The sequence below is a fragment of the Panthera leo genome, chromosome A3, assembly GCF_018350215.1.
Source record: "Panthera leo isolate Ple1 chromosome A3, P.leo_Ple1_pat1.1, whole genome shotgun sequence".
In the NCBI taxonomy this organism is placed as follows: Eukaryota; Metazoa; Chordata; class Mammalia; order Carnivora; family Felidae; genus Panthera; species Panthera leo.
The window spans coordinates 29266644-29289057 of NC_056681.1; the positions used below are offsets into that span (position 1 = coordinate 29266644).

A 22414-nucleotide genomic window follows, 5' to 3' on the forward strand; every position below is an offset into this window, starting at 1 on the left:
TGATATATGTAGGTTGAGAGTACAAAGATGGTAAAAAGACATATCCCATGCAAATGTCAAGCAAAATAAAGTAGAAGAGGCTATGTAAATATCAAATAAATTTGACTTCAGAGTAAAGAAAATTGACAGGGACTGAAAGGAACATTGTAGAATGATAAAAGGGTCAGGGACGCCTGGGTGGCTCAGTCGGTTAAGCGGCCGACTTCGGCTCAGGTCATGATCTCACGGTCCGTGAGTTCGAGCCCCGCGTCGAGCTCTGGGCTGATGGCTCAGAGCCTGGAGCCTGCTTCCGATTCTGTGTCTCCCTCTCTCTCTGCCCCTCCCCCGTTCATGCTCTCTCTCTGTCTCAAAAATAAATAAAACGTTAAAAAAAAAAAAAGAATGATAAAAGGGTCAATCCACCAAGAGGAAGATGTAACAAACCTAAAAGTGTAAGCACCAAAAATAGCAGTGGTTTGAGTTCTACAGTATATTATCTCGGGATGTATAGTAAATTTCCCCAAAACTTAGTAGTTTAAAACAATAAGAAACATTTATTATCTTCTATGGGTCAGAAATTCAGGAGCAGCTTCGCTGGGCAGTTCTGACTTGGAGTCTCTCATGAGGTTGGGTTAAGATGTTGGACAGGGCTGCATTCATCTGAAGGCTTGACTGGGGCTGGTGAATCGACTTCCAAGGTGGCTCACTCACGTGGATGACAAGTTGGTGCTGGTTCGTAAAAAAAAGGCCTCAGTTTCCCTTCAGAGGATACTTGAATATCCTCATGACATGGCAGCTGGCTTCCCTCAGAAGAGGATGTATTCGAGGAAGAAGTCACAATACCCTTTATGTCCTCATCTCAGAAGTCATAAACTGTCACTTCTACCACTTTCTAGTCATTGGAAACAAGTCACTAAGTCAGACCTGCATTCAAGGGGAGAAGAATTAGTTCTCCATTTTGTTTTTTATTTTTTATTTTTTATTTTTTTAATTTAGAGAGAGAGAGCAGGAGAGAGGGAGAGAGAGAGAGGGAAAAAAAAATCCCAAGCAGGTTCCATACTCAGTGTAGAGCCTGCCATGAGGCTCGATCTCACAACCTTGGATCATGACCTGAACTGAAATGAAGAGTCCAACGCTCAACCCCAACTGAGCCTACCCAGGCACCCCTGGTTCTCCGTGTTAAAGGGAAGAATAATAATTTGGTGACATATTTTAAACCACCACTTCTGGAAGCCAGGCATGCTCGCTTAACCTCCCCTCTCTCAGATTGATTCACTGAGGTCTCTAGAGCAGATGCCTCACCTGACTGATCTCAATTTCCACTTAGCATGAGTTCAGGGTTTCTTTGACCCTTGTCTCCACAGCTGAAAATGGAGATTGCTTGGGGACAAAGAGAGATGCCAAGCCAGCCTGGCCCAGGCCGCCTTTAACCACTCTGCACCTCCAGCCCCCCGCCACCTCCTTTTGACCTTCGAGTGCATCCTTCCTATTTCCACGTGTCTTCTAGATGTCAGGCTGGCTGATGCTCTCTCCCAGTGTCCTGCAAGGGACAGCAAAGCTCTATGAGGATCAAGCACAGAGTGGCTCTGTGTCTAGTTTTACATCTGCATCTATAAATTAAGTGTGATTTTGAATCTGAGCTCCTTCATCAGGGAAGAGTTTGGGGAGGTATGTAATGTCTCTGAGAGATGCCTTGGGTCAACTTCAGAGTGTTTCCACTGTGGAAGGCCACGTCACTGAGCCCCTTGTCAAGGCACCTGGGAGAGCAGAAGGTTCCACCCCAGCCCCTGAGCTTGGCAGAGGCTTATCAGCTGCCCACCCCAGAAACTGCTGCTTCCTCGGAAGGGGGAGGGGTGGCTGCCTGCTGAATGAAGTCCCTATGCTCACCTTGCGAGCATGCACACCTCCAATTTTCACATCCTTGTCCCCATTTCTAGATGAAAAGTGCCACTCTGGGAGGCACAGAACCCTGCCTGGGGCTCCACTCTGGCGCAATACATCCTCCTTCCCTCCCAGCAGCAATCACTGGCCCCCTCCCAACCGTGTTTTCCAAACTGTGGTTTGGGCCACTTTATTTCCAAGGAGGGTCCTCCAAGAGGCAAACGTGAGGGGATTCTGAAGCGCTGTCTGTGGGGTGACCGCGCCTGAAAGCCCCTTCCTCCATAGCTTCCTCCTCTGCCGAGTGTTGGAGGCGCCTAAGGGGCTCATCATCACTGCCAGGAGTGACCTGGAGATCCAGGCCCCGTGAAGCTTCCTCAAAACAAACGGGTCCCTCCTCTCTTGACTTCTCACTGCGTTTACCGCACACCATCCGATGAGAGGAAAAAGGCGAGTTTGTGCCATGTTCTCGTTTCAAAAGACCGTTGGTGACGAGGAGGGGACAGAAGCACCTTACAGAAGTGAGATGTGCAACGATTAGGAAGTGCAGGGCAGGAGCGAGTGGTTTCCATAAACCAAATATTCTCTGGTAAGGAAGAACACGAGAGCCTGGATTGCAGGTAACAGGGGTACAGGAGTGTGCTGCAAAAAGGTAGTTGTTACTATTTGTATCCTTTTGCAGGACCCAGAAAAGCTTGCTGCCTCCATCAGTGTTCTTATATGAGGTGGGTCCTTCACTGGGAATGGTCCTCAGAGTTTGCACCCAGCGCTGGGCAGGGCCCTCTGTTCCCCTGAGTGCCCTTTGGGGGTCTAGACACAGAGTCTGGACGTCAAGAAGAGAAGCATTTGCCTCCAGGCTCAATGGTTCAGGCACAAGAGCTGGCTCTTACTTTTGAGAATCCTCATTTGAAGTCCCCAAATCGTAAAAGCTGGCACATTGAAAGTCACAAATTCCCAGCGCTTACAAGCCTCTGCTCGATGTAAGATACAAGAAGAGAACAGAAACACACATTTTATTGGGGCGTTTGGGTGGATCAGTCGATTAAGCGTCCGACTTCAGTTCAGGTCATGATCTTACGGTTTCTGGGTTCGAGCCCCACATAAGGCTCTGTGCTGACAGCTCAGAGCCTGGAGCCTGCTTTGGATTCTGTGTCTCCCTCTCTCTCTCTCTGCCCCTCCCCTGCTTGCACTCTCTCTCTCTCTCTCTCTCTCTCTCACTCTCTCTCTCAAAAATAAAATAAAACATTAAAAAAAAAAGAAATACACATTTTATGAAAACATTTTTTTGTGACATGGCTATGTTGGTAGCTCCAGATAGCTCATTGCCTGGACATGTCCTGCCTAGGGGACAACAAGGAGCTGATCCCATTACAGAGACTTAATCCCACACAGACCAGGCTTTGATCCTGGGCTCAGGAGCTAAACAGTCAGCCTCATTAATTTGAGACATCGGAAAAAATAAAAACCAGCTTCAGGATTGACCTGAGGTTAGAATGCGACTTTGACTCTTGTCATCTGCCCACGCCTGCGCTGTGGGGGTGGGGTAGGTATTCTTCCGCCCCCCACCCCCACCCCCCTTAAATGGACTTCCTTCCTCACCCGCTTGTGCGGGTCAATCCAGTGGCTGCTGGCAAACTGGGTCTCTGGGGGGTGGGATAAAGGGGGCCTGATTTGTAGCCTTTACTGATTTCTGTGGTCTAAAGACTCCCACCGTGGCCAATTTCAAGCTACCAACCGTTTAACAGCTCGCCGGTCAAGTTCCTGAATATTTAGCAGTCGGGTCTCAGGCAGGAGTCGGTTCTGACCAACTGATCGGTGTCTGACTCATTCAACATTCAGGCAGTCCACAAATGTCTGGTGAACACTGTGTTTGTTTCTTTTTTTTTCGCTGAAGCGTAACAGACAACGCTCTGTTAGTTTCAGGTGTTCAGCGTAGGGATTCGACATTCATATACATTAGGAAATGCTCACTGCGCTAAATCCGCCTACCATCTGTCACCATACGACACGATTGCAATATTATTGACTGTATTCCCTAGGCTGCACTTTATATCCCCGTGATTTACTTATTTTATAACTGGCATCTTTTACCTCTCAATCCCCTTCATCTGCTTTGCCATATTTGTTTCTATTGCTGCCGCAACCCAAGTTTCACAAGTGTAACCGTTTAAGACCGTGCTCACCTACGTGTTCACAGTGCTGCTGGCCAGAAGTCCAGCGTGGCATGGCTGGATTCTCTGCTCAAGGTCTCACCGGGCTGAAATCAAAGTAGTAGCAGGCCTGAGGTGCCCATGTGAGGCTAGAGGTCCTCTTCTGGTTTTTGCAGAATTCAATTCCTTCCCTTGCTTTCCACGTGGCGTCCTCTTGAGGGCCCCCAGCAACAGAGGGTCAAGAATTCATTCTAATTCCTCTGACTTCCCCTTCTGCCACATCTGTCTGACTCTTCTGCCTTCTTCTGTGTGTAAGGGCTCATGGAGTCACTCTGGGCCCTTCCCGAGAATCCAGGATAATCTCCGTATTTATTTATTTATTTTAAGTTTCTTTATTTTTGAGAGAGAGAGAGACAGAGTGCTAGTGGGGGAGGGACAGAGAGAGAGGGAGACACAGAATCTGAAGCAGGCTCCAGGCTCTGAGCTGTCAGCACAGAGCCTGACGCAAAGCTCAAACCCATGGACTGCGAGATCATGACCCAAGCCGAGGTCGGATGCTCAGCCGACCCAGGCACCCCGAATCTCCCCATTTTAAATTAAGTCATGGGATGCCTGGGTGGCTCAGCCGGTTGAGCGTCCGGCTTCGGCTCAGGTCATGATCTCACAGTGGGCTTCGAGCCCCACCGCATCAGGCTCTGTGCTGACTGCTTGCTCAGAGCCTGGAGCCTGCTTCAGATTCTGTGTCTCCTCTCTCTGTCCCTCCCCCGCTCACGCTTTGTCTCACTTTGTTTCTCAAAAATAAATAAATGTTAAAAAAAAAATCTTTAAATTAAGTCAGGAATCTTAATTACATCGGTAAAGTCCCTTTCGACATTCATGGGTGTACCACCAGAGGGCAAAGGTCATGGGAGCCAAAATTCTGCCTACAGGTGCCTACCATGTACTAAGCACCATTCTTAGCATTTGGGAAACGTCAGTGAATGAAACAGACAAATGCCCTACCTTCACAGAGCTTACATTCTAACTAGGGGTATAAAAACACATAAGGCTTCCAGCTACATGTACACTCTCATAGTTCAGATTTTTTTCAGTTTGGGATTAAAGTTCTGCCTCTCCCCTCCTCCCCCCCCCCCCTTTTTTTTTCCTAACCAGAGAGGCCCAAGAATTTGTGGAGAAGTATGAAGGAGCCTTAGGAAAGGGGAAAGGCAAGCGACTCTACGCCTACAGGATGCTGATGGCTAAGGTGGGTGATAGAGAGGCAGCAAACCCCAGGGAGGGCTTGCTCAGCCTCTGAACCTGGGTGACATCACAGGCACCTGCCCAGCCTCTGCATTTGTGGCCGGCTCCCCCCACCAAATCCTCAGCGCGAGGTCCAGCCGACTGACCAATTTGTCCGGGAAAGGAAACCAACTGTTTCCTGTCAATTTCTCTACATTTATCTGTGAGGGCTCCAGTGTATCTGAGACTCATTTCCTCCCCAGTGAAGAACTAAGCTCACAAAATTGATGAGGTTAAAAATAATAATAATAATAATAATAATAATAATAATAAAATAATAAAATAAAATAAAATAAAATAAAATAAAATAAAATAAAATAATTGATGAGGTTAAAACCACTGGGATCTTATTTTCCAAGCCCCAAATCAGGACAGTTCGTTTGATAAATCATTCATTTTTATGCAACACCTTGAGCGTTTTTTTCCTGTATTCCCTGTTCATGGGTGTGTTTGAGTTTTAACTTTTTCTTGGGGCCATTTTGATATTTCGTATTCTTCCCAAAACTCAATCATTTAATTAAGATCTTCATATGTATTACCAGAAAGTTGCAGGTGGTGGTCCCACAATTTTTGGAACTACTTTCTGTGTATGTTGGGTTGGAGTCTTTTTATTCCTAATATTCTCTTTTCTCGTTTTTCTTAAAAATTTTTTAGGTTTATTTATTTATTTTAAAAGGCAGACAGACAGAGGGGCAGAGAGAGAGAGAGAGAGAGAGAGAGAGAATCCCAAGCAGGTTCTACACGGTTAGCACAGAGCCCGAGGCAGGGCTTGAACTCATGAACCATGAGATCATGACCTGAGCTGTTTTTTTTTTCCTTTTTCAATTTTACTTGCCCAATAACTATCTTTGGGTCATTTTATTAATTTGATCTAGAGACTATTTACCACTTAATAACTGCACACTTAGGTCTTCCCCACCCCCCCTCCCCTCACCCCAGCTGAGGAATGTGCTCTTCAAGCATATCTTTGCTAAATGATTCTGTTTAATCCTGTTTCCCTGCAAATAGTTCTAGTTCCTTCCTTAGGAAAAGGATGGCTGTCCATCCTCTGTGTTTACCTTCCCTCATTGTTTTAAATTCTTTACTTCCTCTCTTTGCATTCTCAGAAATGTCTCAGGTTTATTCTCAATATCACTGAACCCATTTTCTTCGGCTTCAATTATAGGCTTTATTATATTATTATAATGTTTCTTCTCCTTCAATTACTGGGCTTTAAGTTACCTTGTAATCCTTCCATGCTTCTCTTACATTCTTTTTTAAAACTCAAAGTGTTATCCTTTACTTAGAAACCACATTTCTTGTATCCTGTTGTGAATGCAGGCTCGTTTGTCAAAAATTAGTTATGGAGCCTAGAGGCAATGCTTTTCAAAAGTTACAAAGAGGTGTGTCCCCTTTTCCTTGTTCTGCAATACTATTTTTCAGGCCTCGCTGGCTGTTTTAGTCATCCAGATCTGGATTTCATGCGCGGACAGAATGGGTAGCCTGCCTGTGTCTTATTTGCCCGCTATCAGAAAGCCTGTTTCTGTACCCAGCCGGAGACAAGCATATCTCATCGCCCAGTCCTCCCTGGCTCCCGCCAGCTCCGGCCTCACCTGGCTCTGAGAAAGGGAGCTGAGGTCTTCTCCTGCCCACGTCCCATCCCAGTTTTCTGATTCTCTAAACCAATGAGGGATAAGAGCTTCACTACAGAGCTTCCCCAAGGCCTTCTCGGCCTCTGCCCCACCCGTAGGGCATCACTTTTCAGGCCGAGATGCCCACAGCCTTGAGGGGCTGTCAGCTGGTTGCCGAGTGATCAACTAACTGGCAGGCCATCCCCAGGGGCCTCCCTGAGCCATGTTCATTACCCCAATTGGCCCCAGCCTTGCAAGCCTACATTCTGTACTGATATTATCAGCACCCCGACAGGGGATTGATCTCTCAAGGGAGGACTCCTATTAATAAAGCTTCTGAGACCGATAGGTAAAACCAGGTGGTGGATTATTAATTTACAAGGAGAAATAGCCGATGACAGAACTAGAAATGCAAAGTCCACATCAACAGTGCCTTTTATTTTTGATAGTAGAGTTACTTACACGGGTGGCTAAACCATAATCCCAATTCCATTTTATTAATTTGCAATGACAAAACACTGCGTTCGAAACCAGAATCGTCACAGCCCAGGTGACGGGCAATGCTTTCCTTAGAGACAGGCTTACATAGAAAGCCAAATAAGCCAAAGATTAATTTTTTTTTAATGTTTGAGAGAGAGAGAGTTCGAGGCAGGAGAGGGACAGAGAGAGGGAGACAGAGGATTCAAAGCAGGCTCTCGAGATCATGACCTGAGCTGAAGTCAGACACTTAACCAGCTGAGCCACCCAGGCACCCCAAGCCAAAGATGAATTTTGAGCATGGAATCAGAGCTAGGGAAGGCAGATAAAGCCATGGGACTGGAGTGCCCAATGTCCACCGTCTGCTATTCCCCTTCTGGTCTTAGGGATATATATCTCTGCCATTGTTCTCAACCAGGTTTTGCCCTCGGCTCGTCTTCTCTGTTGCATCTGTGACCACCGCCCTCTTCCACAGATGGTTTCCTTCCTTATATAGCAGTCATCCCATCGGGTTACGGTCAAAGCCTACAGATCTAGAAACTCGTCTGATAAACTTCCCTTTTGATCCTTTAGTGAATTTACATGGGAAACCTCATTTCCTTCAGGAACATGTTCTTAGGACTCCTTTATCATAATGGAAACTGACCTTAGGGTCTTCTCCCTCCTACCTCCTTGTCCTCAGTTTTCTGTGAGTTGTCGCTTCTGTTGCTGTTGTTCAATTCCAAATGGATTCATTGCCAGGGAGTGGGGTTGTTGGAGAGCAGCCCCTTGAGAGCTAACCAATTTTCACCCAACCAGCAGCCAGACAGCCACTCAAGTTCCTGACTGGCACGAACTCTGAGTGTTGGACCTGGAGACAGACCATGGAAAGAAGCAAAATGCCTTTCTAACTCCTTTCAGCAAAAACAAAAAACAAAAACAAAGAAACGGGCTGTTGTTTCACCAGGAGAAGAATGGAAGCCATGGTTTGAGGGGGTTTACCCATTTTACCAGCACCGCATTGGAGCGACAATTCCTATCAGATTTAGACACCTGAGTGTCTGCTAAATGTGGGTTTGAGAGCTACGAGACTTCTTTTTGCCCTTCAATTTTTGTCTTAAGATTAAAAAAAAAGTTGTGTCAGAGGCTGCTAACCCAATGTGATCCCCCAAACCAGACGTCATCTAGAGAATTCCTAAATTCATATATACACGGTCCAAACTTGACATTTTATCAGTGCCACAGACCAACACAAGACTTTATGTTGTCCTGGCTTCTCTTACCCTCTGCTCCTGATTTTGGTGGTGATGTGTCAGCACCAGTGTGTCCCCCCAGGCCTCAAGGCGGGATGGCAATGAACTGAGTGTGTTGCCTGTTTACTTTCAGAAGTGGGTCAAGTTTAAGAGAGACTTTGATAATTTCAAGACTCAGTGTATACCCTGGGAAATGAAGATCAAGGACATTGAAAGTGAGTATTTTGGTGTCAGCGTTTGTAGCTGGTGTGCTGGTGTTTTCCAAGGGCTTGGGTTGCGTTCGTGACCAACTGATCGGATTCTTTCATAGGTTCTGTTGTACTGGAAAACAGAATGGGCTTTGAACGAGTCAGACCAAGATTTAAACTGTTTCTTCACTGTCTGACTGTGGGAGTTTAGGTAGAGTGGTTAATCCCACAGAGCCTCAGGTCATTTATCTGGAAAAAGAAAATGGAGATGAGAACATCATGTTCCACAGCTGATGTGAAAACTGAATCCGTCACCCATACAAAGCGCTTGGTAGTGCTAACGTCCTCCTTCTGCGGTGCTTAAATCCTACCGTCTTTTCTCTCCCCAGGTCACTTTGGTTCCTCAGTGGCATCGTATTTCATCTTTCTGCGATGGATGTATGGAGTTAACCTCGTCCTTTTTGGCTTAATTTTTGGCTTAGTTATAATCCCAGAGGTAAGACAAGGGCTTCCTATATCTTCAGATAGCGTTGAGGCTTATCATGACACCATCCTCTTTAATCAAATACTCTCTGTTTTACAAAGAACCAGTCCTTCATTTTAAATTCTATACTCCCATCAATTGCCCAGATAGTTCAGGACAGAGGATGGAACCAAATACTTCTGTCCTAAATTAAGAAGTGGACCCTACACTTTTCTATCTTTTGTTTTACTTTAAGATCGGTAGAGAATATCTTCGTAAGTTTTTGTTTTACTCTGAAAAAAAAAAGAGATGGAATGCATTCTATCGTAATTTATTACAAAACAAACAAACAAACAGAAATGAACCCTCATGAGGCGCCTGGGTGGCTCATTCAGTTGAGCGTCTGACTCTTGATTTCGGCTCAGGTCATGATCTCACAGTTTGTGGGTTCAAGTCCCACGCCAGGCTCTGTGCTGACAGTGAGGAGTCTGCTTGAAATTCTCTTTCTCTCTCTCTCTCTGCCCCTCCCCCGCTCATGCTCCCTCTCTCTCAAAATAAAGAATGAAATAAACTTTAAAAACAAAACCTTCACATTTAAATAGCACTCCTCACTGTTCTCCCACTATACCCTTATCACAGATGTAAGTACATCCTTACCTACTGATGAGTAATTGAGAAACAAAAAAGGAATAAGCAAGTTATGTAAAGTCACACAGTAAGTTTGCAGTGAATGAGATCCCAGGTCTCCAGTGTGGGCCTGGAATCTTTCCCAAGGGAAATTTAATAAATTAGAAGATTTCTGTGAGGAATACCAAGCATTATGGGACCAATATATGAGTGAATAAACAGGATGACTTATTCTTGGAAGGGAAACTTAATACCGTAAAAAAAAGTCAATTCTTCCTAAATCAATATGTAAAGTTCATACAATTCTGATTTTTTTAGAATTAAGGATGCAAACACAGGCATATATATTAAAGTATTGATAACAGAACTAGATACATGCAAAGAACTAGCAATATTTCTAATGTCCAACAAAAGGTAATTTGTTAAGTAAGTTTATGGTAGACACATGTGGTTAGATATTTTGAAGTCATTTTATTTTGAGACATACTACATGCCGTATAGAATTGGTCATAAAACGGGGCGCCTGGGTGGCTCAGTCGATAAGCATCCAACTTCAGCTCAGGTCATGATCTCGCAGTTTGTGAGTTCGAGCCCCACGTCAGGCTCTGTGCTGACAGCTCAGAGCCTGGAGCCTGTTTCGGATTCTGTGTCTCCCTCTCTCTCTGCCCCTCCCCCACTCACACTCTGTCTCTCTCACACAAATAAATAAACATTAAAAAAAATTAAAAAAAAGAATTGGTCATAAAACAATAAAACAATATTATGCTAAATAACCACACTAATATATATTTTATTATATATATGTTTATATATTTATTTGATATTCATGTTTATATATGAATTTATATAACTATACATTTATATAATATAAATGTATACAAGTATATATAATAAAAATGTATACAATTATATATAATATAAATGTATATAATTATATATGCAATATAAATTTATATGATTATATGTATAATATAAAATTTTATACTTATGTATTATGTTTATATAATATAAATGTATATAATTATATATAATATAAATGTATATAATTATATATAATATAAACATATATAATTATATATAATATAAATGTATATACTTATATATTATATGTTTATATAATATAAATGCATATAATTATATATAATATAAATGTATATAATTCTATATTTTATATATTTATCTAATATAAATTTATATAATTATATATTTACATAATATATATATAACTCAGAAACAACTACGAGGAAACATACGAATATCTAACCGTCATTATCTTCGGAATGTAGAGGTGATAGGGAATTTTTTTAATGCTCTCCTGCACTTTTTCACATTTTCTACAACAAGTACGTGATAGGTCTAAAACCAGAGAAGTGATTAATGTCACCTAAAGGAGAAAATGGGTATGTCCTGCTCTAAGAAGGGAAATATTTCACCCGGGTATGAATGTCTCCATGTGTTTGTATTTTCTCCACACGTGTCATCATGTCGTTCTGTCCCTTCACAAGGTACTAATGGGCGTGCCCTATGGAAGTATTCCCAGAAAGACAGTGCCTCGGGCTGAGGAAGAAAAAGCCATGGATTTTTCGGTCCTTTGGGACTTTGAGGTACCATCACTAACAAGCCAATGCGCTTCTATTCTGTGACTGTGAGGCCTAAAAGATTGCATGGATATGTGTGAAATATTGCATCGAATCACTGGAAAACCAGTGCTTTACTCAAATGGGAGCCCCCACTATGCAAAATGAGCTAGCCAATCATGTCCTCCTAAGTCCCCTCCGTGGGTCCTTTCTCCAGCCACACACTGACCCCCTCTCTCTGCCAGATCCATCTAAATGATCTTACAGGGTAGTTTTCTCTCCCCACACCCACATTAAGACTCCAGGGCTCTCGCCAGTTCAGCCGTTCCCAAGCTTCACGTGGCATCCTCAACGGAATGTCCTACCTGCTCCTGAAATTCAATGCCTGTCCAGCCAAACCCACATCGCTTTTTTCCATCTCCTTTATTGGAACCACCATCCATCCGAACACCGGTGTGAAACCTGAAAGTCATCCTACACTTCTCCCTCTTCCCCACCACCACGTCCCATAACCAATCAACCACTAAATCTGAGCCTTTCTCCTAAACCCATCTTGACTCAGTCCCCTTTGCCCCATCCCTCTTGCTTCTTCTTCCAATAATGTCCCCACCGTACCAGGACCATGTCCGAATCTTCTACCTCTGCTCCTTGCTTTGACTTGGCTCCTAAAATCTCCATTCCCTCTGCTGCCAGCGTGATCTTTCTGAAAGGCAAACCTGGCCCTGTCACTTCACTACCTTGGATATTCATCTATTCCCGTTCCCAAATGGAATAAAATCCAGTGTTTTGAATCAGGTTTACGAAAGAACCGTTCACCATCTGGCCACTCCCTCCCTCTCCAGCTCCATTTCTATCTCAGCCCTCACACCTTATGTTCCTGTATTTGTCAAGTTTGGGAGAGATCCCTGAACCCATCACATGTCATTGCCTCCCTGCTTCGGCTCAGGACACTGCCTGAAACGCCCTTCCCTCCTTTTTGAATCCCCTCACCTCCGTGCCTCTGGAGGGCTTGGTCTGTAGCTCCAAGGAGTTTCTGAGGCTGAGAGGCCCGGCTGTGATGGTTCAGGCAACAGGTCATTGCTGCTGCTATCCTTCACACTCCTAGGCAGGTTCGAGACCTCTCAGGTATGCGTGGAAGTGAGTTGGAGTATTTTTCGAAGACTTTGGAATAAGTGTGTTTCAAATAATACTACACAACTATTATATACAACTACTACCGTGTATTACCACTAAGGATTTCCTTTATTCTTTTTTTTCTATCATTTATTTATTTTTTGAGAGAGAGAGAGAGAGAGAGAGAGATTGCATGCACGCATGGGAGGGGCAGAAAGAAGGAGACAGATCTGGAAACAGGCTCCGTGCTGTGAGCGCAGAGCCCAATGGCAGGGCTGAAATTCACAAACGGCGAGATGACCTGAGCCAAAGTCAGACGCTCAGACGCTTAACAGACTGAGCCCCCCAGGCGCCCCTCCGTTGTTCTTTATTTCACTCAAGGACTCATATGGAATATCCTATATGCCTAAAACAAACTGAATTTACTCAACAGTAATCCTCTGTTTTGTTGTCGCTGTTGCTCCCAATGGGAAGATTTTCTTTTTCTATTCTTTGTAACGCGCTGTTTAAAAAAGTAATCTCTACCCCCAGTGTGGGGCTCAGAGTCACAACCCCAAGATCAAGAGTCACATACTCCACCCACTGAGCCAGTCCAGGTGCCCCTAAACTGTCTCAGGCCAGAATTAAAGTTTTGGAGAACTTCTATCCATCACCACGAAACGACAGTGTCCGTTTCTCAGTGATTAAATCCTTTTCTGATGAGATCAACGAAGATATTAACAAATGTGACTTTTTAAATACGGTGTAAGAAGTAAGTATGTCGACATTTGGCAGATTTTTATAACGTACGGAGCCATCATGTTCCACGTGACCAAATACATGATGTTACAGAATTACGTGTGGGTAAAAGATAGTACAGGATGGAACAATTAAGCTTTAAAAACTTTACATCTCGAGGGGCGCCTGGGTGGCTCAGTCGGTTAAGCGTCCGACTTCAGCTCAGGTCACGATCTCGCAGTCCGCGAGTTCGAGCCCCGCGTCGGGCTCTGGGCTGATGGCTCAGAGCCTGGAGCCTGCTTCCGATTCTGTGTCTCCCTCTCTCTCTGCCCCTCCCCCGTTCATGCTGTGTCTCTCTCTGTCTCAAAAATAAATAAACGTTAAAAAAACAAAATTAAAAAAAAAACTTTACATCTCGAGATAATTTTTTAAAATCTTGGGACAATTTGAAATTTACAGAAGAGCTGCATAAATAGTACAGAGTTCCCGTGCACCCCCCACCCAACTTCACTTTATGACAACATCTTACATGATCAAAACTAAGAAATTAATCTTGGTAGAATAGTAACTGAAGTGTGGTATTTATTTGGATTTCGCCAATTTTTCCACTAATATTCTTTTCCTATTCCAGGACCCAATTCAAAATCTCATACTGTATTTGTCATGTCTCCTTAGTCTCCTCCAAATCCATGACAATTCTCTGTCATTCAGTGACCTTGATACCTTTAAAGAGTACTGGACAGTTGTTTCGGAGAAGGTCCCTCAATCTGGGTATCTGTTCTCTCACGATTGTAGTGAGGTTATACATCACTGGGAAGCCTACCACAGAGATATATGCCCTTCTCAGGGGGTCAAATCGGGGTTACTTTATGCTGATGTGTGTTATTAGTGGTGATGTTAACAGTGACCAGTTGGTTAAAGTAGTGTCTGCCAGAATTCTCTGCCATAAAGTTAGTATTTTTCTCTTTTTAATTACTCGGTATTTTGGGGAGTGCGATGGATTTTAATATAACAAGGTATGAAAAGTTAATTACGTGATTCAGATTCCACATTACAACTAACATTTAAGATGACGGTTTATTGAGCTTAGGTATCATATCAAAGAAACAACCCAGGGGCCCTGGGCTCAGTCGGTGGAGCGTCCGACTTTGGCTCAGGTCACGATCTCACAGTTTGTGGGTTCGAACCCCGTGTCAGGCTCTGTGCTGACAGCTAGGAGCCTGGAGCCTGGTTGCGATTCTGTGTCTCCTTCTCTCTCGTCCCCTCGCCTGTTTGCACTCTCTCTCTCCCTCTCTCAAAAATAAATACACATTAAAAAAATTTTTTAAAGAAGAAACAACCTTAGGTATATGAAGAGACTGTTACGATTTGCCTCCCCTTTCCAGCTACATATCTATGTGAGGTCAGAATAACCCCCAGCTTTACATTTTCAGCAAAGATGTCAAAGAAGTACCAAAATTCTAAGTTCATGTTACAAATAAAAAGTGTACTGATTATACCTAAAACCAAATTATATCTGAAAACCAAACCAAAACTTGAAGTTCAGGGGTGCCTAGATGGGTCAGTCAGTCGAGCGTCCCGCTCTTGATTTTGGCTGAGGTCATGATCCCAGGGTCGTGGGATCGAGCCCCATGTTGGGCTCCATGCTGAGTGTGGAGCCTGTTTGAGATTCTCTCTCTCTTTCCTGCCCCTCTCCTCTGCTTGTGCACGCTCTCTCTTTCTCTCTAAAAAAATAAAATTAAAATAAAGGGGCTCCTGTGTGGCTCAGTCGGTTAGGCGTCTGACTTTCGAGTTTGGCTCAGGTCACGATCTCATGGTTCGTGAGTTCAAGCCCCACGTTGGGCTCTGTGCTGACAGCACAGAGCCTGCTTGGAATTCCCTTTCTCCCTCTCTCTCTTCCACTCCCCACTTACACTCGCTCTCTCTCTCTTTTTCTCTCTGTCTCTCTCTCTCTAAATAAATAAATACACTTTATAAATAAATAAACTTGAAAAAAAAAAGCAAAAATCCTAAATAAAAATGAAAAAAAGACTTGAGGCTCAGATTCGACTGTGAGTCTTATAATGTATAGTTTTCTCTGTAAGTTTTGCACTGAGAAAGCTCACAGACTCCCATCTGCTTCCAGAGTGTTAAATCAAGACCCTGGCATTGTGGAGGGAAAGAATTTGGAGCTCTACATGCCTGTGAGCGTGCATGCGTGTGCACACACACACACACATCCCCTTATCCCTAATTGTATCCGGGATGTTAGCAACGCTCTCCTCCTCGTCCTGTATCTGTAAGCATTCTGTATAATGGAGAATAAAGAGAACAAAGGAGAGACATGGAGACATGGATAGACTCGGGAGCACTGGGGGAAGTAAGGGACCCACAATTCTTCCTTTCTCCTCTCAGACTCCCATTAACCCCCTGAGAAAGACATTCCCGGTAGAATGAAAGTGTCTGGTGACTATATGCACGAAGCTTACAAACCCGGAGCGTTTGATCTGCTGTCCCACAGGGCTACATCAAGTATTCTGCTCTCTTCTACGGCTACTACAACAACCAGAGGACTATCGGGTGGCTGAGGTACAGGTTGCCCATGGCTTACTTTATGGTGGGGGTCAGCGTGTTCGGCTACAGCCTGATGATTGTCATTAGATCGTAAGTATGACTGTGTCTTTCACAGGCTTTTCATTTCCTTCACACAAACATCCCGCTCCTATGGCCACTCTGTGCCTGCTTACCTTCCTGTGGGAATTTAGAGAGAAAATAAGGAAACAAAGAATGCAGATATGGATTGTCATATGTAGTATGAAAGGCATAAACAGGGTAATAGGGGAAGTTTGGGGAAATGGGATAGAAGCATCTTTACATGATGCTGAGAACTGCCAATCGCACTGAAAGTCTGGGGGACAGCATTTTATGCAAAGGAAGAGCATGTGCAAAGGGCCTGAGGCAGCGAATATCCTAATGAGTTCCAAAACCTGTCAAAAGGCCAGTGTGGCTTGAGAGGGAGAAAGTACCTGATAAGGTAAGACCAGAGAAGTCTTTGAGGTCTGTTTTTGCTTTCCCTGGAGCTCAGCTTCCTCAAAAAAAAAAAAAAACAACTCTCCTGCTCCTCTGTAACTCTAGCTTGCATGTCAGCACTGAGCCCCTCGCTTATCGACAAAACAGCGCAAAGGAACATATATGGTGCGATTAACGATGGGTTAACAATGGTGCCCTCTCTAGCCTCAACTCCACCTGTCTCTGTGGTCAGAAATGGCCTTTAATTCGTCGGTGCCTCTTCATTTATATTCTCTGAAGAAACACCTTGGCCCATGAATTGCTTTCTTCGAAGCCAGGGGACCCCAATCAGCACAGGCTGGTGCAGGGTGGGGGACACCGTCTCCTGCACAAACCTGGCTACCAAGGCCCACCCACCCTTCAGCAAGGCCGTAAGAGGTCACTCCTCCCAGAAGCGTACGAGTAGCTGTGTCCGCAGGAGAAGAGTGGGGCACTCTGGGAGCCTGGATAGGACTCTGAAAGGGCAGTGTGCGGGCCCAGCATGGCTTTCTATCACATCATCTCGGGGGAAAACGCTGCCGTCCGCCAGGGCCTGCGCTGAACGTGACAGTGACCTGTCACCAGGTGATAGGCAGCCGTCCGGCCAGCCCCATCAGGCAACAAAGAAAAGCAAGGAGATAAGCTTGGCCCTCATGTTGTTACATTTTCCCCCTGCTATTATCCCAGATAAGTACAGAGATATGGAATGTTTCCCCCATGAACCAGAAAGCTAACTAAGCCCCTGGAGTAGCAAATCCCGAAAGCCAACACATGAGACGGAGAGGCACGACCTGTCCTGGCTATCGTTAGCCCAGTTCAAATCGTCTTGGCTCTCTCCTCCCCATTGGATGTCTGCCACCTGTGCCCCAGACGCGCTGAGGCCAAGGTTCCCTGGGCAGTCATGACAGCAGTGGTGTGCACCCTACAGGATGGCCAGCAATACCCAGGGCAGCGCAAGCGAGGGGGAGAGCGCTAACTTCACCTTCAGCTTCAAGATGTTCACCAGCTGGGATTACCTGATCGGGAATTCAGAGACAGCCGACAACAAGTATGCCTCCATCACCACCAGCTTCAAGGTAGGTGCCTAGAGTAGTTCCCACTTCCTGGGGGGAGCTTCGGGTCCCGCCGGTCATTAGGGGACTTCACCCAGCTGGGGCGTGGTGGATAAGATCCCCCAAGTAATTTGTGGTAAGAGCTCTACCAGAGGTGTGGGCCTAGCTCTCAAGCCTTCCGGAAAGGATGCTCAGGACTGATACCCACCATCTGTTTTTTAATATGGCGGAGACTCATGGATGCTGAGACCTGGTCCTGCCTGTTTCTTCGTGGAACTGTTTTCTGCCAGAGGGAGTAGAAGGACTCAAGTGGGGCTGCAGTTCTCAACCTGTTATGCACGATGGAATCACCTCAGCAGCTTTAAAAATCTTTTGGACCCAAACCCCCAGAGATTCTGGTGTCATTGGTCAGGGGCTGGGGAATTCCTGGCAAAGGATTCTTTCGAAGCTCTCTGAGAGATTAGAAAACCTATTAGAAAGAGTAGCGAATGCTGGTTGTGGGAGTCAATTAAATGTGCAACTCCAGGGGCACCTGGGTGGCTCAGTCGGTTGAGCGTCCGACTTCTCAGGTCATGATCTCGCGGTTCGTGGGTTCGAGCCCCGCGTCGGGCTCTGTGCTGACGGCTCGGAGCCCGGAGCCTGCTTCGGATTCTGTGTCTCCCTCTCTCTCTGCCCCCTCCGCACTTGTGCTCTGTCTCTCTCTGTCTCTCAAAAGTGAATAAACGTTAAAAAAAAAATTTTTTTTTAAATGTGCAGCTCCATACTTAATTATCTCATTGATTTGTCACAAAAGATATGTGAGGTGGCCTACACATTTCTACTTATTTTATAAAATAGAAGCAGACCTAAGGGTAAGCAAATGAATGAAGGCAGAAACTGGTATGCCAAAGCACTGTACATCTTATTTTTTCCTCCATGACTGTAAACACCATTCAGAGCTATTGATAGTTCAATATTTCCCCCATGCGACCAGTCAGACTTTCTTTCCTCACGACCTGCCAAAGGTCAGATGCACGACGTCAGTGTGCATCTCCCTTGCCCTTCCTCACTGAAGAGGGCTGCTGCAATGCAGACAGATGGCAGGGGCACCCACCAGGGGCAGAGCTTGGGCTCAGCAGCTCACTACATGGGTTTCATGAGCCCACAGTCCTGACAGCTTGGCAGTGGGAAGCTCAGGGAGCTGCCTGGGTTCTCCTCCCTTCTCCTTCTCCCAGCACTGGGGGCCCATTGACAGAGCATCCAAGGGCAGGAAAGGGATCAGTGAGGGCTCTGCAGCTTCCTCCAGGCCTGTCTGAGAAAGACAAAGAAGGTCAATGCCTATGAAGAACTTTAAACATCTGGGAAGGTGAAAGCTGATTCTCTGAGTCTATTAAAACCAGGGATAAACCCTTACATAACAGGACACATGTGCCAACAGCATGAGCCGAGGTATATTAACGGGTTGATAAATTAGTTAAATCTGAACCTGAATATAGTAACTGTTTATTGAGTGGAAAAGTCTCCTTCCAGGTACTTTGGAAACTGGGAGGCCTCATTTACCATCTTTGGTCTGCCAATATACTGCCATCTTGTGTCTTCATAGAGAATTACAGATGCAGGATGCAAAGTTTATAATAAAAAAAAATCTATTGTATTTTTATATACTAACAGCAAACAATTAGAAAAAATTTTTTAATTCCATTTACAATAAAATTACATGAATTACATAAAATTCTTAGGAACAGAGTTAACGACAACAAATATACAAGATGGCTACACCAAAAAATATGACATTTCTGAAAAAAATTAAGAAACCCTAAATAAATAGAGAGATATACCATGTTCATAGATTAGAACAGGGATCAGCAAACTCTGGCCCAGGGGAAAATCCAGCCTCCTGCTTATTTTTTTAAATAAGATTTTATTAAAACAAAGCCATGTCTATTTATTGCCATATTGTCAAAGGTTGCTTTCATGGAGTTGTGAGAGAGACCCTTTGATTTGCAGAGCCCAAGCTATATACTATATGGCTCTTACTAGAAAATGTTTGCTGGCCCCTGGATTAGAAGACTCAATATTCTTAACATTTCATTTTAATCTATTTAATCTATAGTTTTAAAACAATCCCAGTCAGACAGTTGCTGAAATCTTTCCAGGCCTTAGTATCTGAGATATGGGTAATAATAGAAACTACTCCATTGGTTTGTTTTGGGGATTAGGAGAGATAATGCAAAGCAAGGGTTTAGTACCACGTCTGGCATATAGTAAGCATTCAATAAATCTAAGCTTTTGTTATCACATGTTCCAAAATAGCAATAACAATAAGCTATATCGTCTTAAAGAAAATGATTCTCCATAGGGCAACAGTGCTCTGCACCACCTCCTTTGTATTATTTCATTTATGAAAATATAGTAAATAGTCATCTCAGGAACCCAACAACAATGGTTCCTGTTGGTTCCTGGCCTGTAATTATTCACATCTCATTTCCACACATTAAGGAATCGATAGTGGATGAACAAGAGAGTAACAAAGAAGAAAATATCCATCTGACAAGATTTCTCCGGGTCCTGGCCAACTTTCTCATCATCTGCTGTTTGTGTGGAAGTGGATACCTCATTTATTTTGTGGTGAAGCGATCGCAGGAATTCTCCAAAATGCAGAATGTCAGCTGGTATGAAAGAAATGAGGTAAAGAGGACATCTCTGTGGAAGTGAATATTGAGGGCAAACACAGAAATTATACTCATTCCTATGCCATTCTGCTGAATTAATTGAAAATCTGGATTATGGGACATGTTTTAAAGAGTGAAATTACATCCCTTTCTAGTCAGGTAGCATGAGCATTTGAACCAAGAGTCACCTCTTATAAGGCTTTTGTAGGTTGATAAAGCTCCATTATAATTAGCATGTCAGTCAACTGAATAGTCAGTTGTCTTAGCACCAATTATTAAACAGGTGATCCTTTCTTCACAGCTCTACAGTGCCATACATCAAAAATCAAGTATCTGTTAATGTGTGGGTGTGATTCTGGGATCTCTAATCTATTCCATTGGTTTATTTACCTGTTCCTGCACTAAAAACACACTGATAAACTATGGCTTTATAGTACGTATTGATATCTGATAGACTGAGTTCCCTCCCAACAAGATCCACAATAAGATGCATTGAAGTTTCATTGTAATTATATTAAATCCGTAAATCTCTTTTGGCAATTTAACATCTTAGTAGCTAGCAAAAATGGCTACAAATTCTTCCCCTTATTGTATTCCTATATTTGTTTGCAATATGATTTTCTAACTCCTCTCATGAAGAGGTGGAATCTGTTTCCCCATCCCTTGAATCCAACTAGGCTTGGCCATGTAAGCTCCTTTAGCCAATGAGACAGTAACACCCATGATATAAGCAGACTTGAAAAGGGCTTGTGTATTAGAACTTGCTCTCTTGGAAACCCCGAGACCTCCACCATGTGAATAGTTCCAGACTAGCCTATTGAATGATGAGAGATACAGGACCCATTTATCTCATCATTCTACATTATAGCCAGCCAATGACCAGACATATGAATGAAACCATCAACCATCAGCTGACCACGGATACACGAATGAATCCAGGTGAGGCCAGCAAAAGAACCACCTACCTAAGCCCAGAGAACAAAATACTGACCCACAGAATCATGAGCTACATAAATTAAATAAAAAGAATCTATTTCCTCCCACAAAGCAAGAAAGGATAAAAAAAGAAATATGGAACTTATAGGACAAATGTAAAGCACAAAATCAGACAGATTTAAATCTAAATCTATCAGTGATTACAATAAATGTAAATGGATTACAACTACAGTTTAAAGGCAATGATAATTGGATTGAATTTTTTAAAAACTACATGCTATTTACAATGAACCTATCTAAAACATCAGGTCACGAAGCTGTGAGGGGGATACAAAAGATGCTTGAGATGGATTCTGCCCTTAAGTGGATTTTGCAGTTTCTTTAGGAAGCAGACTTGACAAGAATAAACCAAAGTACGAACAGAAATAGGCTGGAATAGTGATCAAATAAGATGTTTTGGGTTACAGATGTGTGGCAGGTGGAGAGGCCTATGTGAGCTGGAGAGACAGAGGGAGTTTGTGGCAAAGGCAGGAATTAGGCTGTGCATTAAAGAAACATGTGAAGAAAGGTAGTGGTGGAAGAGGTGCAGTGATGGCTTTCCAGGTGGGAAGCACTGCATGAGCCGGTGTGAAGGTATGAAGATGATGAGAAACCAAGCCAACAGTCAGTGTGACAGAATGTGAGGGAGTCAGAACCAGCCCAGAAGAGTTGACCCACCTGTACCTTGGTCAGCAGTTTAAGGATTTACTCTCCACTAGATGAGCAGTTTTAATTTCAGAAAGAATGTTCTACTGTGGTCAGGTTCAGTTACACGAGTAGGATTCTCCCAAAATTGGAGCCAAAATTTAATGCTTACCAGGTTCTGGGCTAGTAGACTTACATCCATCATCTATTCTGACTCTCACAACAAGAACTGTCTTTCCCACTTTATATGTGAAGAAACGAGCCTGAGCTCCTATCTCTGAAGAAATTATGTAACTTTTCCTAAATTACAAAGCCAGAAAATGATAGAGCTGGGGCTCAATCCCAGAGAGCTGACTCCAAATGGCATACTCTATTTTTAAAATTTTTTGTTGTTTATTTATTTTTGAGAGAGAGAGAGAGAGAGAGAGAGAGAAGAGATGAAGAAGGGACAGAGAGAGAGAGAGAGAGAGAGAATCCCAAGCAGGCTCTGCACTCTCAGCACAGAGCCTGACATAGGGCTCAATCTCATGAACCGTGAGATCATGACCTGAGCTGAAAGCAAGAGTCAGACCATTAACCGACTGAGCCACCCCAGCACCCTGAAATACGATACTCTTAACCACATCTCCCTGCTATTAGTTCCCTCCTGTGATTTGAGCTCCCTGTCTTCCATGCTCCTGAGATAAGAGCTACCACAGTGACTCTTGCCCAGCTCATGACTTTTACAGAACACAAAACACTGTTCCATATGTTAATTCATTTATTTCTCAAAGAA

General features: G+C 43.9%; 1 protein-coding gene and 1 long non-coding RNA gene across 2 annotated transcripts in view; one reads left to right on the forward strand and one right to left on the reverse strand.

Moving 5' to 3' along the window:
* Nucleotides 1-22414, forward strand: part of TMC2 (transmembrane channel like 2) — a 67992-nt gene that overhangs the window by 22407 nt on the left and 23171 nt on the right. Inside the window, exons 5-11 of the mRNA XM_042931430.1 lie at nucleotides 5160-5250; nucleotides 8738-8819; nucleotides 9182-9288; nucleotides 11388-11486; nucleotides 15790-15932; nucleotides 17245-17392; nucleotides 19847-20035. Of these exons, the coding sequence (XP_042787364.1) occupies nucleotides 5160-5250; nucleotides 8738-8819; nucleotides 9182-9288; nucleotides 11388-11486; nucleotides 15790-15932; nucleotides 17245-17392; nucleotides 19847-20035 (859 nt within the window). The remainder of the gene's footprint in view (nucleotides 1-5159; nucleotides 5251-8737; nucleotides 8820-9181; nucleotides 9289-11387; nucleotides 11487-15789; nucleotides 15933-17244; nucleotides 17393-19846; nucleotides 20036-22414) is intronic.
* Nucleotides 511-3767, reverse strand: LOC122215738. Its single transcript, XR_006200522.1, has 2 exons — nucleotides 3593-3767; nucleotides 511-903 (listed from the first exon to the last, which is right to left on the reverse strand). It is a non-coding gene; the product is annotated as an uncharacterized LOC122215738 (long non-coding RNA).